The sequence below is a fragment of the Elephas maximus genome, chromosome 13 (assembly GCF_024166365.1).
Source record: "Elephas maximus indicus isolate mEleMax1 chromosome 13, mEleMax1 primary haplotype, whole genome shotgun sequence".
Taxonomy (NCBI): domain Eukaryota; kingdom Metazoa; phylum Chordata; class Mammalia; order Proboscidea; family Elephantidae; genus Elephas; species Elephas maximus.
The window spans coordinates 28,167,167-28,179,940 of record NC_064831.1 but is presented as its reverse complement, the minus strand read 5'-3'; the positions used below and the strand labels follow the sequence as shown (position 1 = coordinate 28,179,940).

Sequence of the window (12,774 nt, the reverse complement as noted above, 5' to 3'; positions counted from 1 at the left end):
AGCCTGTGTATTGCCCAGGAAAGCCCCAGAATCACCCCGCCAGGCCTGTACAGCAAACCTAACGTTGAATGTAGCCGCCTTTCAGATGATGTGGCAAACTAGACGTTTGTCAGGCAATCCGGGGGGGATTCTTTTTTCTCCAAATGACCATTTCTGGTTTAGGAGAGCTTTTTAATGTTAGATTTCCGTTGCACCTTTTGTCCTAATAACTGCGATCCTTTCCTCTTTGTTTAGCTAAAATTGATGGGGGAAGGAAAATATTAGGGGGGAATGTGAGCCTATTCGCGTGTATTTTGCGAAGTTGGCCTCTAGCGAGCAGTCAAAAATGGATTGCTCATCCGAAGAAGAATCGCACGCGACTTCGAGAACGTGGCAGGGGGTGGTGGGGTGGTGGGGGGGAGTGCCTTCTGCAAAGTGACGTTACAGTTAGTGTTTATGTAAAGCGGAGGGGAAGGGAGCGAGTTCAGCCAACGACAGCTCATTTTCTCAGCTGAAAAGCAGCCTAATCGTCGCTAATCCCTTTCCGTTTTAAGGCTCTTTGGGAGACCTCAGAAAACAACTTGAAGACTTCCCTGCCCCCTTCGGGTTGCCCGAAGCCAAACCCCTGGCAGGCGGGGCAGGACGGAGAAGGTTGCTTTCGGGCAGTCCCACTGAGAAAAAAAGACATTTATTTAATGGCACAAAATTCTGGCTTAAAAATCGCGAGTTATCAAGGCAAAAGTAACAAATAACCTTCGAGAAGCTGTGTGTCCTCCTACCCCCACTCATTTCCAAAGGCAGCGAATGCCTGCATATTGAGCAGCCTATAGGCCGGTTCCTGCCCCTCTCTACCAGTCTCATCTCTTTTCTTTTTTAAGTGACTTTCTCCGAAGAAAATAAACACAAAAATTAACCCCACCGGAAGAGAAAGAAAAATAAAATCAAAAGCATATCAACTTGGCATTGCCTGCCTCTCCCTAAACGGTGTGGGGATGCGGCTATTGAGGGTTTGAGGCTGATTTCTTCAATACTTTCGTTTTAAAAGAGTCCTCTCCGGAGCTGTACGGCCCTGCTCTCTCTTTTATTTCCCTCCCAAGTTCCCCAGGTGGAGACAGTCGGAGATACAAGCCGCGGTAGTGGCCACCAGAGACGGAAACCGCTAATTACCAAGTCCTCTTTGAACTCCCCTGCCATTTGGCTCGTGACATTTGAGACTCTGGAATCTGCGCTTTCCCCAACTGGACAAAACCAGCGCATCCGCAGCCTGCGGGTCTGCAGTTAACGCATACACGCCGAGATCTGGATGAGACTTTTAAACTTTTCTTTCCAGACTCAGCCCGATAGTAAAGGAGCGTGCTGAGCCGGTAAACTGTTGCAAGCTAAAGAGCTCCCTAGCTCAAAATTGACGGTAGACTGTGGAAATCAATTTTTGAAAAATTTCCACGTCTCCCCTTCCCCACTTTTCTTTTTCAACACTTTTGTGGGAAACGGAGTTTTCTTTCTTTTTGCTGAGACTATAATGTGATTCGGCGTCGTCTGTGAAATGAACAAAAGTCACTGGCAAGCGGGGCGACGGGGACAGAGCGCTGATGGCAGACCCGGGGGTGTGAGCAAAGGCCAGCCTCCGAGGATAATGGGGAGCCGGGGCCTGCCCCGCCTGGTCTCCATGGTCCCCTTCATCTTCCAGGTAAAATGAATGTGCGTTCATCCATCATCCCCAGCGAGCTCCCTCCCACGGTGAGAGGAGAATCTGCTTTTTGATGAAACCTATTAGCCCCTGACTAGAAGGCTTTGTGGAGCGGACCCAGGGGCTTTCCATTGTGGCCTTTGTCCGCGGAATTTATGCATTTACATAATTCATTAGCAAGGAACGCTGCTCTGGAGTCGGGAGACAGAGTGTGGAGCTTGGCGGGACCTACGCGTCAGCAGCTTCCCTACCCGGCTGCTCCCGGGACCACTCACGGATGCACCTGGGTCGCGCTGCAGCTGCTTAGAAGGGACACAGCGCGGTAGTCCTGGAGCGCGCGGCCCTGGCCTCCAGCCTTACCCAACGGTCCTGCCTGCCTTGGCCACCTCCGGGCGGCTGCAATTTAAAAGAAAGGGGCAAAGTTTCGCTGGGTAAACCAGGGCTGGTTTAATGAGACCCTGAAGCCAGACAAGCGACATTAATCTTGCTTTCCAGGGGGCCGTTGGGGGCTTCGCCGCTTTTCATGCTGACCGTTGGTGGCCGCGCGCCCAACGGCCAGGAGTGCCTCAGAGCGCGGAGGCACCTAGGGTTCCATCACAAGCGCTCCTGCCCCTGGCCCCCGGGCGCGAACCCTCCCTCGCGACCGCAGAAGGAAAGCGGGATTCTTGGCATTTAGAGCGGAGGGGCATGCGGGGCGTGCGGCGCTCCCCCTCTAAGAAGCCAAGGGGGGGAATCTGCAGGCTCCCGAAGCGCGCACTTTTCAGAGTCAACGCAAACACTTTAGCAAGCCGAGGTTTCCAGGTTTTCATCCCTTTGGAGGTAGGAGGTCCAAGTCAGAAACCTCGCCTTAGGGAATTTTCCTCGAAAAGGATGCAGAAGTGCCAGGAGCGCTCCCTGTCCAGGCAGGTGCACGACCTTTCGCACGGCCACACCTTTAGCCTCGACTCCCCTAGACGGTCTTTAGTGCTTGTATGCGGAGTGCAAACTGGAGCCAGCGGCGGGGAGTAGCCAAAAGGAACCCGGGAGCCGGAGGCGGCCGGTCGCTTTCCAAAAAGTCCACAGTCGGGCACCCCGCGCCGCGCGGCGCTTGCCCCCGCCCAATCAGCGCGCTCGCCGTGACTGTGACGGCATTCGGCTCCGCCCCCTCGACGGCGATAAAAGGACGCAGCGAAAGCGGCGCCCCAGAGCACTGCTTGTGGCCCCTGCGCTTAGGTTCTGCGCTCAGGTTCTGCTCCCAGGTGCGCTCCTCCCCCGGCTTCTCGCAGCGCGGGTCCCCTGTCCACGCTGTCGGCCGCCGCCAGTTTCTTCTCCTCCTCCTTGGTCCCCAGCGCGGCGCGGCCAAGCCAGTCACCAAACTTCTCCCTTCTTTCTCTCCCTCCCTCTTCGGCTCTCGCCGTCCCCCGAGGCGCTGGGCAGCTGGCTGCAGGTGAGCAGCAGCGCAGCGCCCCTGTCCGGCGGCGAGCTCACCGTGCCCGGCCTGGCCGGGGTCAGCGCGGCAGCGGCCCCCTAAGACTTCCTCTTCCTTGCAGGATGAAGAACCCAATGCTGGAGGTGGCGTCCCTTCTGCTGGAGAAGCTGCTCCTCATCTCCAACCTCTTCAGTTTGGGTGGTCCGGAGGAGGACAAGGCGAAGAGCAGTTTTTACGAGGTTAACTCTTTTCTCCGCGGCGACGTGCTGGAGGTGCCCCGGACCCACCTGACCCACTACGGTATCTACTTGGGTGACAACCGCGTCGCCCACATGATGCCCGACATCCTGTTGGCCCTGACCGACGACCAGGGGCTCACGCAGAAGGTGGTATCCAACAAGCGTCTCATCCTGGGTGTCATTGTTAAGGTGGCCAGCATCCGCGTGGACACGGTGGAGGACTTCGCCTACGGAGCCGACATCCTGGTCAATCACCTGGACGAGTCCCTCCAGAAGGAGGCGCTGGTCAACGAGGAGGTGGCGCTGAGAGCGGAGAAGCTGCTGGGCATAACTTCCTACAGTCTACTGTGGAACAACTGCGAGCACTTCGTGACCTACTGCAGATACGGCACCCGGATCAGCCCCCAGGCGGACAAGGTACCGCATGTGACTCACTGGGGAGGTGGGCTGGGTGGGATGCCCCCTTCCGTCCCATACTTCTCACCCAACCCCTTCCCCTCAACCAGGGATCTTCGCCCTGACCACCTCTCCATCCCTTCCACACCGTTCTTAAAGTTCTAGATTAAGTAACAAAGGTCTGGTGCCAAGGGAAATTCGAAAATCAGTAAATGGCAACGTGCCTTGCAGGGCACCTGGAGATGTGGGTGAAAGAGTGTGGCAATGTAGTACCGCTCCCAGTGACTCCAGAGAGCTGCCCAGTTATTGCTGCAGAAGTCAACAGGATGTCCACCCACAACGTGGTTCACATGACAGAGGGCAGGTGATTAGCAGTCACAGGAATTCTGTCAAGTGTGCTTGCAGCTTTTTCCAAGAATTACAGTTGAGAGGAAGATGTCCAGCGTTTATATTTAAGCCATAACAGCATATACAAATTGCTGTGCTTTTAGAATACGGAAGCTTGCAGTTTTCTCCCTCTGCAAGCTGCCTGGAGTGAATTCTCTTCACTTACTATGAACACTGTCAAAATTGCCATTAAGCCCTCCCTGGTTTTCCCAGGTACTGTGAATTCTTTCTGCGTTGGTTTTAATCCCCATCTAGACTGTTACTCCAAAAGTGTTTAGGTAGTTGCTGGTTCCTTAGAGATTGACTTTCAGGAAGAGCCATTAAACGTTGGAAGGTAGCTTTTATGGGTACTTTGAAAAGTCAGTATTAGAATTTAAGATTATTAAATTAGCCACAAATCCAAGGGAAATAATTATTTCCTTTGAAACCACTTTTAAAGATAGTTAACATTTTAATTGGAAGCTTTCTCAGAGTTCCCTGCAGTTGTTAAGAAGTATCATTAGTGTTCACTCTTCATAATAGAAATCTGGGTAATCACTTAATGAGTTTTTAGTGTTAGTCTCCACGTTTAGATTTTTTTTTTTCCCTCAACCAAAAGAATCTGAGTCCAAGTAACCAATTTTTAATTGCTTCACATCTTGATTTTTTTTTTTAACTCACTTGAGAAAATAAATCTCCTCTGTGGCGGAGGATGGAAGTAATATGCATTTTACACACTAGTATATGAAACTCCTTATAGATTTTATAGAGCCACAACAGACTCAATCTAGGAAGGGCCTGGCAACTTTTCCAAGTAAAATAAAAATACAGTTAGAGCACTGTGCAATGATTCGGGCCTGTTTCAAAATGAACCTCACCGCATTTACAAACACTGGCTCCAGGAGTGTACAAAAGGAAACAGGTCAGATTTACTTAGAAACCAAGCAAATCATTTCTCAAAGGAAAAACAGTATGTCTGTCCGGTAATTAGGAATTGCTCTTTTATGGAACACATACAGCCCTGTATTATACATTTGTACGGAAAAACAGTACAAGTGCTTTTTTAAAGGTAGCGAAATATTTCATCTGCATAAATAACTAATTGGCATAGCTTTTCATCTTTGAAACTTGGTCAGGTTTTACAAAAGTAGAGAAGTGTTTTAATTGCAGTTGCCACATAGCACCTCCTGTGAAACTGGAGTTTTTGTCTCCACTTTGAATGGACTAACAAACAATTTGGCCACAGAGTAGATTTCCCGGGTGGGGGTGGGGCACCCCATCCCAATTTTTCCAATTCTAAGAACAGTTTTTTGAACATGCCTGAGAAAAGTAGGTCATTAATACTGAAGGAGTTCTGGTTTATACTCTTCAGGAACGTAAGGAATTATTTGATTCAGGGTCTAGTGGCTGAGTTCTCCATCCATGCAAGTACTACCTACTTACAAAGTTGTCTCTTAAACTTATGTTTGAGTTTGTAAAAACTCAAAAAATAATTTCCCTCAGGAAAACACTGTAATTAATTTGAAAATGAACTAGAAATTTTACCTTTTACTTCTTTGTGGTAGTTCTCTTTTTTACAAGTTTACAAACCATAAAATCGATTTTTATATTGCAGTTGACAACCTGTTATTATTTTGTGAACTATAAATCCTTTTAAATAGTAACAATTGTAAATCCTTATGCTCTTTCTATATATTTTTTACCTTGGTAATTTTACTTTTCATTACCAAAAATGAATGCGTGTAGCCCTTGTTTTCCGAGGATTCATTGCTTTCTAAAGTGCTTCTACAGGCTTCTTAACACCTGCTTGACACGCAGGACATTCCTGCTACTGTTGAGCAACATCAGAGATGTCCCCTGGGATGGTGGCCTAGTGAACAAGAACAGGACGTTTGAAACAAGGTTCCTCTTGAGAAAGTCTGCTCTTAGGAGGAAGAAAGTCCACAACGACTGCCTATTTGCCTTAATTGAAAATTATTGGAGAAAAGAGAAAACACGCATAACTATATCAAGTCACGTTACTCATTTACCAAAATATCTATCTCCCATTGTTTGCCAGTCTCTTTCCTTACTGTCCTGAAAACTTCGTTCACTTTGATACTCACCACTTAGTGTCTTGTTTAGTGAAAAAAGGCAAATCATTTTATGTTTGATAAATCAGTAGGCCAACATCGGGATAACTAAGAGGATGGTTCGCATTTGTTTTTGAGTTTAACCTTACTGTCAAGATAGCGAGCCTTGGTGGTGCAGTGGTTAAGCGCTCAGCTCCTAACAGAGAGGTCAGCGGTTCAAACTCACCAGTTGCTCTGCGGGAGAAAGATGTGTCAGTCTGCTACTGTAAAGGTTACTGCCTTGGAAACTGATGGGACAGTTCTACTCTGTCCTGTAGGGTTGCTGTCAGTTGGAGTTGGCTTGACGGCAATGGTTTTTTTTTGGGGGGGTGGGGGTGGGTCAAAATAAACCAAAAAACCCACTGCCGTCGAGTCAATTCTGATTCATAGCGACCCTATAGGACAGAGTACAACTGCCCGATAGAGTTTCCAAGGAGCACTTGGCAGATTGAAACTGCCAACCTCTTGGTTAGCCGCTGTAGCACTTAACCACTAAGCCACCAGGGTTTCTATGGGGGCGGGGGGTCAAAATAGCGTGTTAAAATATGTTGGACTTGCTCATTCTATCCATTAAGAATTTTAAAACCCAACTATACGAAGCGAACAGCCCACATCATTCCCAATGGAGGGAAGCTGAACACATTCCCCTTGAGATGCCGTTTATCACCACTCCTATTTAACATTGTGAGGATGGTGCAGGACCGGGCAGTGTTTCATTCTGTTGTGCATAGGGTTGCTAAGAGTTGGAACCAACTTGATGGCACCTAACAACAACAACAACCTATTTAACACAGGCCTGGAAGTCCTAGCTAAAGCAATAAGGCAAAAAAAAAAAAAAAAAAAGGAAATGAAGGGCATCCAAATTGGAAAGGAAGAAGTAAAACTATCCCTATTTGCAGATAACATGATCCTTTTCACAGAGAACCGCAAACATTCCACAAGAAAACTACTGAAACTAGTAGAGTAGCAGCAGGGCACAAGATCAGCATACAAAAATCAGTTGAATTCCAATACACCAACAAAGAGAGCTTTGGAAAGGAAATCACCAAATCAATACCATATACAATAGCCCCTAAAAAGATAAAATACTTAGCAGTAACTCTAACCAGGGACATAAAAGGGCTATACAAAGAAAACTGCAAAACACCATTGCAAGAAACCAAAAGAAACCTACATAAATGGAAAAACATACTGTGCTCATGGATAGGAAGATTCAACATTGTGAAAATGTCAATCCTACCCAAAGTGATCTACAGATATAATGCAATCCTGATCCAAATACCAACAGCATTCTTTAACAAGATAGAAAAACTAATCACCAACTTTATATGAAATGGATAGAGGCCCTGGTTAAGCAAAGCATTACTGAAGAAAAAGAACAAAGTAGGAGGCCTTGCACTACCTGATCTCAGAGCCTACTATGTAGCCACAGCAGTTCAAACAGCCTGTTAGTCATACGATGACTGACACACAGACCAATGGAACAGAATGGAGAGCCCAGATGTAAATTCATACTCCTATGGTCAGCTGATCTTTGACAAACGACCAAAGTTGATTAAATGCGGAAAAGACAGACTTTTAAACAAGTGGTGCTAGCAAAACTGGATAGCCATCCGTAAAAAAAAAAAAGAAACAGGACCCATTCCTCACACCATGCACAAAAACTAACCCAAAATGGATCAAAGACCTAAATGTAAAACTTTAAACTATAAAAACCATGGAAGAAAAAATAGAGACAACACTAAGGGCCCTAATACATGGCGTAAAGAGAATATAAACTGTAATTGACAGTGCACAAACACCAGAAGATAAACTTGTTAACTGGGAGCTCCTAAAAATAGAACATTTATACTCATCAAAAGACTTTGCTAAAAGAGAAAAAAGAAAACCTAAACAAACAAACAAACAAAAAAAACCAAACCTGTTGCTGTCAAGTCAGTTCCAACTCGTTGCAACCCTATCGGTCAGAGTAGAACTTGCCCTACCGGGTTTCCAAGGAGCGGCTGATGGACTTGAACCATGGCTCTTAACCACTGTGCCAAAAAGAAAACCTACAGAATGGGAAAAAAGTTTTGGCTGTGACATATCCAACAAGAGTCTAATCTCTAAAATCTATACAGTACTTCAGCACCTTAACAACAAAGAGACAAGTAACCCAATTAAAAAATAGGCAAAGAATATGAACAGATACTTCACCAAAGAAGACATTCAGGTGGCTAACAGACACATGAAGAAATGCTTACGATCTTTAGCCAGTAGAGAAATACCATCTCTCTGCAACATTACTGGCACTAATCAGAAAACCAGAAAATAGCACATGTTGGAGAGGTTGTGGGAAGATTAGAACTCTTATGCAGTGCTGGTGGGAATGTAAAATAGTACAACCACTATAGATAATGGTATGACTCCTTAAAAAGCTAGAAGTAGAAATACCATACGATCTAGCAATCCCACTACTAGGAATATATCCTAGAGAAATAAGAGTTGTCACATGAATAGGCATACGCACACCCATGTTCCCTGCAGCATTGTTCACAACAAAAAAGGTGGAAACAGCCTAAGCAGCCATCAACAGATGAATGGAAAAACAAATTATGGTACACGCACGCAATGGAATGCTATGCAACAGTAAAGAACAACGATGAATCGGGTAACATCTCACAACATGGATGAATCTGGAGGGCATTATGCTGAGTGAAATGAGTCAATCACAAAAAGAAGAAATACTGTATGACACCACTCTTACAAAAACTCATGAAAAGGTTACATACAGAAAAAAAAATAATCTTGGATGGTTACAAGGGAGGGGATGTGTGGGGAAGGGAAACAACTAACTAGATAGTAGACAAATGTGAACTTTGGTGAAGGGAAAGAAAACATGCAAAATAGGGGAAGACAGCACAGCTTGACCAAGACAAAGTCATAGACACTTCCTAGACATATCCAAACACCTTGGGGTACTGAGTTACTGGGGCTAAGGCCTGGAGACCATGGTGCTGGGGAATATCTAGGTCAACTGGCATAACATATTTCATAAAGAAAATGCTCTACATCCTATTTTGGTAAGCAGCATTTGGGGTCTTCAAAGCTTTCAAGTGGCCACCTAAGATACATGTATTGGTCCCATCATGTTCGGAACAAAGGAAAATGAAGAAAACCAAAGACACAAAGAAAATACTAGTCCAAACGACTAATGGATTACATGAACCACAGCATCTACCAGCCTGAGCCCAGAAGAACTAGATGGTCCCTGGCTACCACCACTGGTTTCTCTAACAGGGATCACAGTAGAGGGTCCAGGGCAGAATGGGAGAAAAATGTAGAACAAAATGCAAGTTCACAAAAAAAAAGAAAGAAAAGAAAAAGACCAGAGTTACTGATCTGAGAATGACTGGAGGAACCTCTGAGACTATGAATAACTCAGAACTGAAGCCATTCCAGAAGTTCACCTTTCCAGCAAAGATTAGACAGGTCTATAAAACAAACGGAAACCCTGGTGGCATAGTGGTTAAGTGCTACAGCTGCTAACAAAAAGGTTGGCAGTTTGAATCCACTAGGTTCTCTCTATGGGACAGTTCTACTCTGTCCTATAGGGTCACTATGAATCAATCAACGTAAAGGCAATGGTTTTTTGTTTTTTTTTTTATAAATAAAACAAACAATAATACCTGTGAGGAACATGCTACTTAGTTCCACTAAGTAAAGGAGACAAAATGGGTAACGTGCCAAAAGCAAAGATGAGAAGGCAGGAAAACTGGATGAATGGACAAGGAGAACTCCGGGTGAAAAGGGAAAAGGTGAGAGTGCTGACACACTGCGGAGTTTTCAACCAATGTCACAAAAAATTTGTGTATAAAATTTTTTAATGAAAAACTAATTTCATTGTAAACACTCACCTGAAACACAATACAATAAATAAAGAATTTTAAACCTGGCTCCAGTGGAGCCCTGGTGGCTTAGTGGTTAAAGAGCTTGATGGCTAACCAAAAGTTCGGCAGTTCAAATCCACCAGCTGCTCCTTGGAAACCCTCTGTGGCAGTTCTACTCTTCCCTATAGGGTCGCTATGAGTCATAAAAGCCACTCTTGGAGACCCTAAAAGCATATACAATGTCATTTATAAAAAAGGAGTTTAAAAATTATGACTAGCAAAAATATAAAAATGAAGTCGTTAATTGCTGAGTTCTGGTACTAACAGTGATGAGGTAGGGATAATTGTGGTGGACATAGCAGTAATAATAATTACTGTAATACTTTATATTTGTATAGCATGCAGAAGAATATAGGCATCTTTTGCATAAAATATACCATTTGATTCCCAAAAAACCATGGTGTTCACATGGAAGGGAAGGAGAGAGTAGTGTGGAGAGGTTAAGTGACGTGCTTGAGATCACACAGCTAATGAGGGAAAGAACCAGGACTCAAACATAGGCCATCAACTTCCGAGTAAAAGTATTTTTCCAAGAAAAAAAAATTACATATTAGAAGAATGCATTCCTTAGGGGTGGTTGTTGTTTGACGCCCTCCAATTTGTTCCAAGTCCTAGCAACCCCATGTACAACAAAACAAAGCACTGCCTGGTCCTGAGCCATCACAACCGTTAAGTTGAGCCCGTTGTTGCAGCCATCTTGTTGAGGGCCTTCCTTTTTTCCACTGACCCTCTGCTTTACCAAGCATGATGTCCTTCTCCAGGGACTTGTCCCTCCTAATAAGCTGTCCAAAGTATGTGAGACAAAGTCTTGCCATTCTCCCTTCTAAGGAGCTTTCTGGCAGTACTTCTTTCAAAACAGGTTTGTTTGTTCTTCTGGCAGTCCATGGTATATTCAGTATTCTTTGTCAACACCATAATTCAAAGGCATTAATTCTTCCATTTTCCTTACTCATTGTCCAGCTTTCCCATGCAAATGATCTGATTAAAAATACTATGGCTGGACCAGGCGCACCTTAGTTCTCAGAGTGACGTCTTCGTTTTTTAACACTTTAAAGAGGTCTTTTGCAGCAAATTTGCTCAGTGAAATACATCATTTGATTTCTTGACTGCTGCTTCCATGGGCATTGATTGTGGATCCAAGTAAAATGAAATCCTTGACAACTTCAGTCTTTTCTCTGTTTATCATGATGTTGCTTATTGGTCCAGTTGTGAGGATTTTTGTTTTATGTTGAGGTGTAACCCATACCCTTAGGAATATGGACCATATTTAATCTATCTTTATTTCCAGGAGCCAATTATGTGTCATGTAATTGATGAAGGATTTGTTTAATTTATTAACGCTGTGACTGTGCTATAACAACAAAATTATTTCTGTGCCTTTAGATTTTGAGATTTACGAGAAAGTTTTTGTTGAAATCACCACATTTTAGAATGGCAAATTGGAGGAATCAAATTTGCTCCTAATAATAGGCTAAGTTCTTTTCCTTTTACTTATGATTAGAGACCTCTTCGCTCATCTTATTTTAGAATCTGTCATTGCTATTGATAAGCAGGTAAATACTGTTTTTAACTGTTAATCCTGAATAATTTCTATGCGGTTACATTGTTCTCTGTAGTTTTCGGTAAAAGTTCTGTATTTACAAAGGCAGCTGCCATTATTGGCCCAGTTGCCTAAGGTGTTATTTTAGCAATAAAGAACTTATCAAACTGACTACTATGGGATGTGGAATCAAGAAACTATTAACATCTTTAATTCTTTCATAAGTCATAGGGGACATTCTAGTTCTCCTGCTAGACAGACTATACCTGGGAAATCTGTGGTTTACTGTTTGGTATATGTGCTTCTTCTGAGGGTTAGCCACTTTTTCTAATATTCTTTGATTTTATTTTTCAGTTTTGTGAGAATGTGAAGATAATTATTCGTGATCAGAGAAGCGTTCTTGCTTCAGCAGTCTTGGGATTGGCGTCCATAGTCTGTCTGGGCTTAGCATCATATACTACGCTTCCTGCAATTTTCATTCCATTCTGCTTATGGATGGCAGGCTAACTTCACACCCCCATGTCAGTGTGTATATTCTGTGTGGAAATATGTTTATATTTATAGAGCACAAATCACTATAAGCATTGTTGAGAAAAATGTGACCTGTAACACTGTTCTGGATAAAAATGTGATTAAGAATCAAAGTGCTTACTGTGTAAGCCCAAGAACAAAGACTTTCTGAATCTTCTCAGACAGTTCAGTTTTAAAGCACCTCCCAAGCCTTGGAAACATGACAGTTTGTGGTAGAATTCAGGAGTACAAGAAAGAAAACTAGCCCCTAAGATGATGGGCACAGGAGACTCTCTGTTATTTTTCTCTCCTGTAATCATTGTTCTTCTCTGTGAGGCTGTATTTGAAGTTTGGAAGGCTTATCAAATTCAATCACTAAGTTTATTGTAAATTTATCCTGTCCCACTGAAAAAAATTGTATTAAACTCAAAGACTTAACCTTTTTTATTCAGATGAAAATATGTTTGATGATGGGCCAAAAAAAAAAAAAAATCACGGTCTGTTTTTTTATGTAATATACATATCCCCAATAAACCAAGAATATTTTCTTTTCATTATTTTAAACTAATATTGGCAAAGTTAAGATTTAGTGATAAAGTAACTGGCCAG

General features: G+C 43.9%; 1 protein-coding gene across 1 annotated transcript; it reads left to right on the top strand.

The window, feature by feature from the left end:
- Nucleotides 1-3,196: 3,196 nt before the first annotated feature.
- On the top strand, nt 3,197-12,162 carry LRAT (lecithin retinol acyltransferase). The gene is made up of 2 exons (XM_049906074.1): nt 3,197-3,730; nt 12,010-12,162. The coding sequence occupies exons 1-2, from the start codon at nt 3,197-3,199 to the stop codon at nt 12,160-12,162; spliced, it is 687 nt and encodes a 228-aa protein (XP_049762031.1).
- Nucleotides 12,163-12,774: the final 612 nt, after the last annotated feature.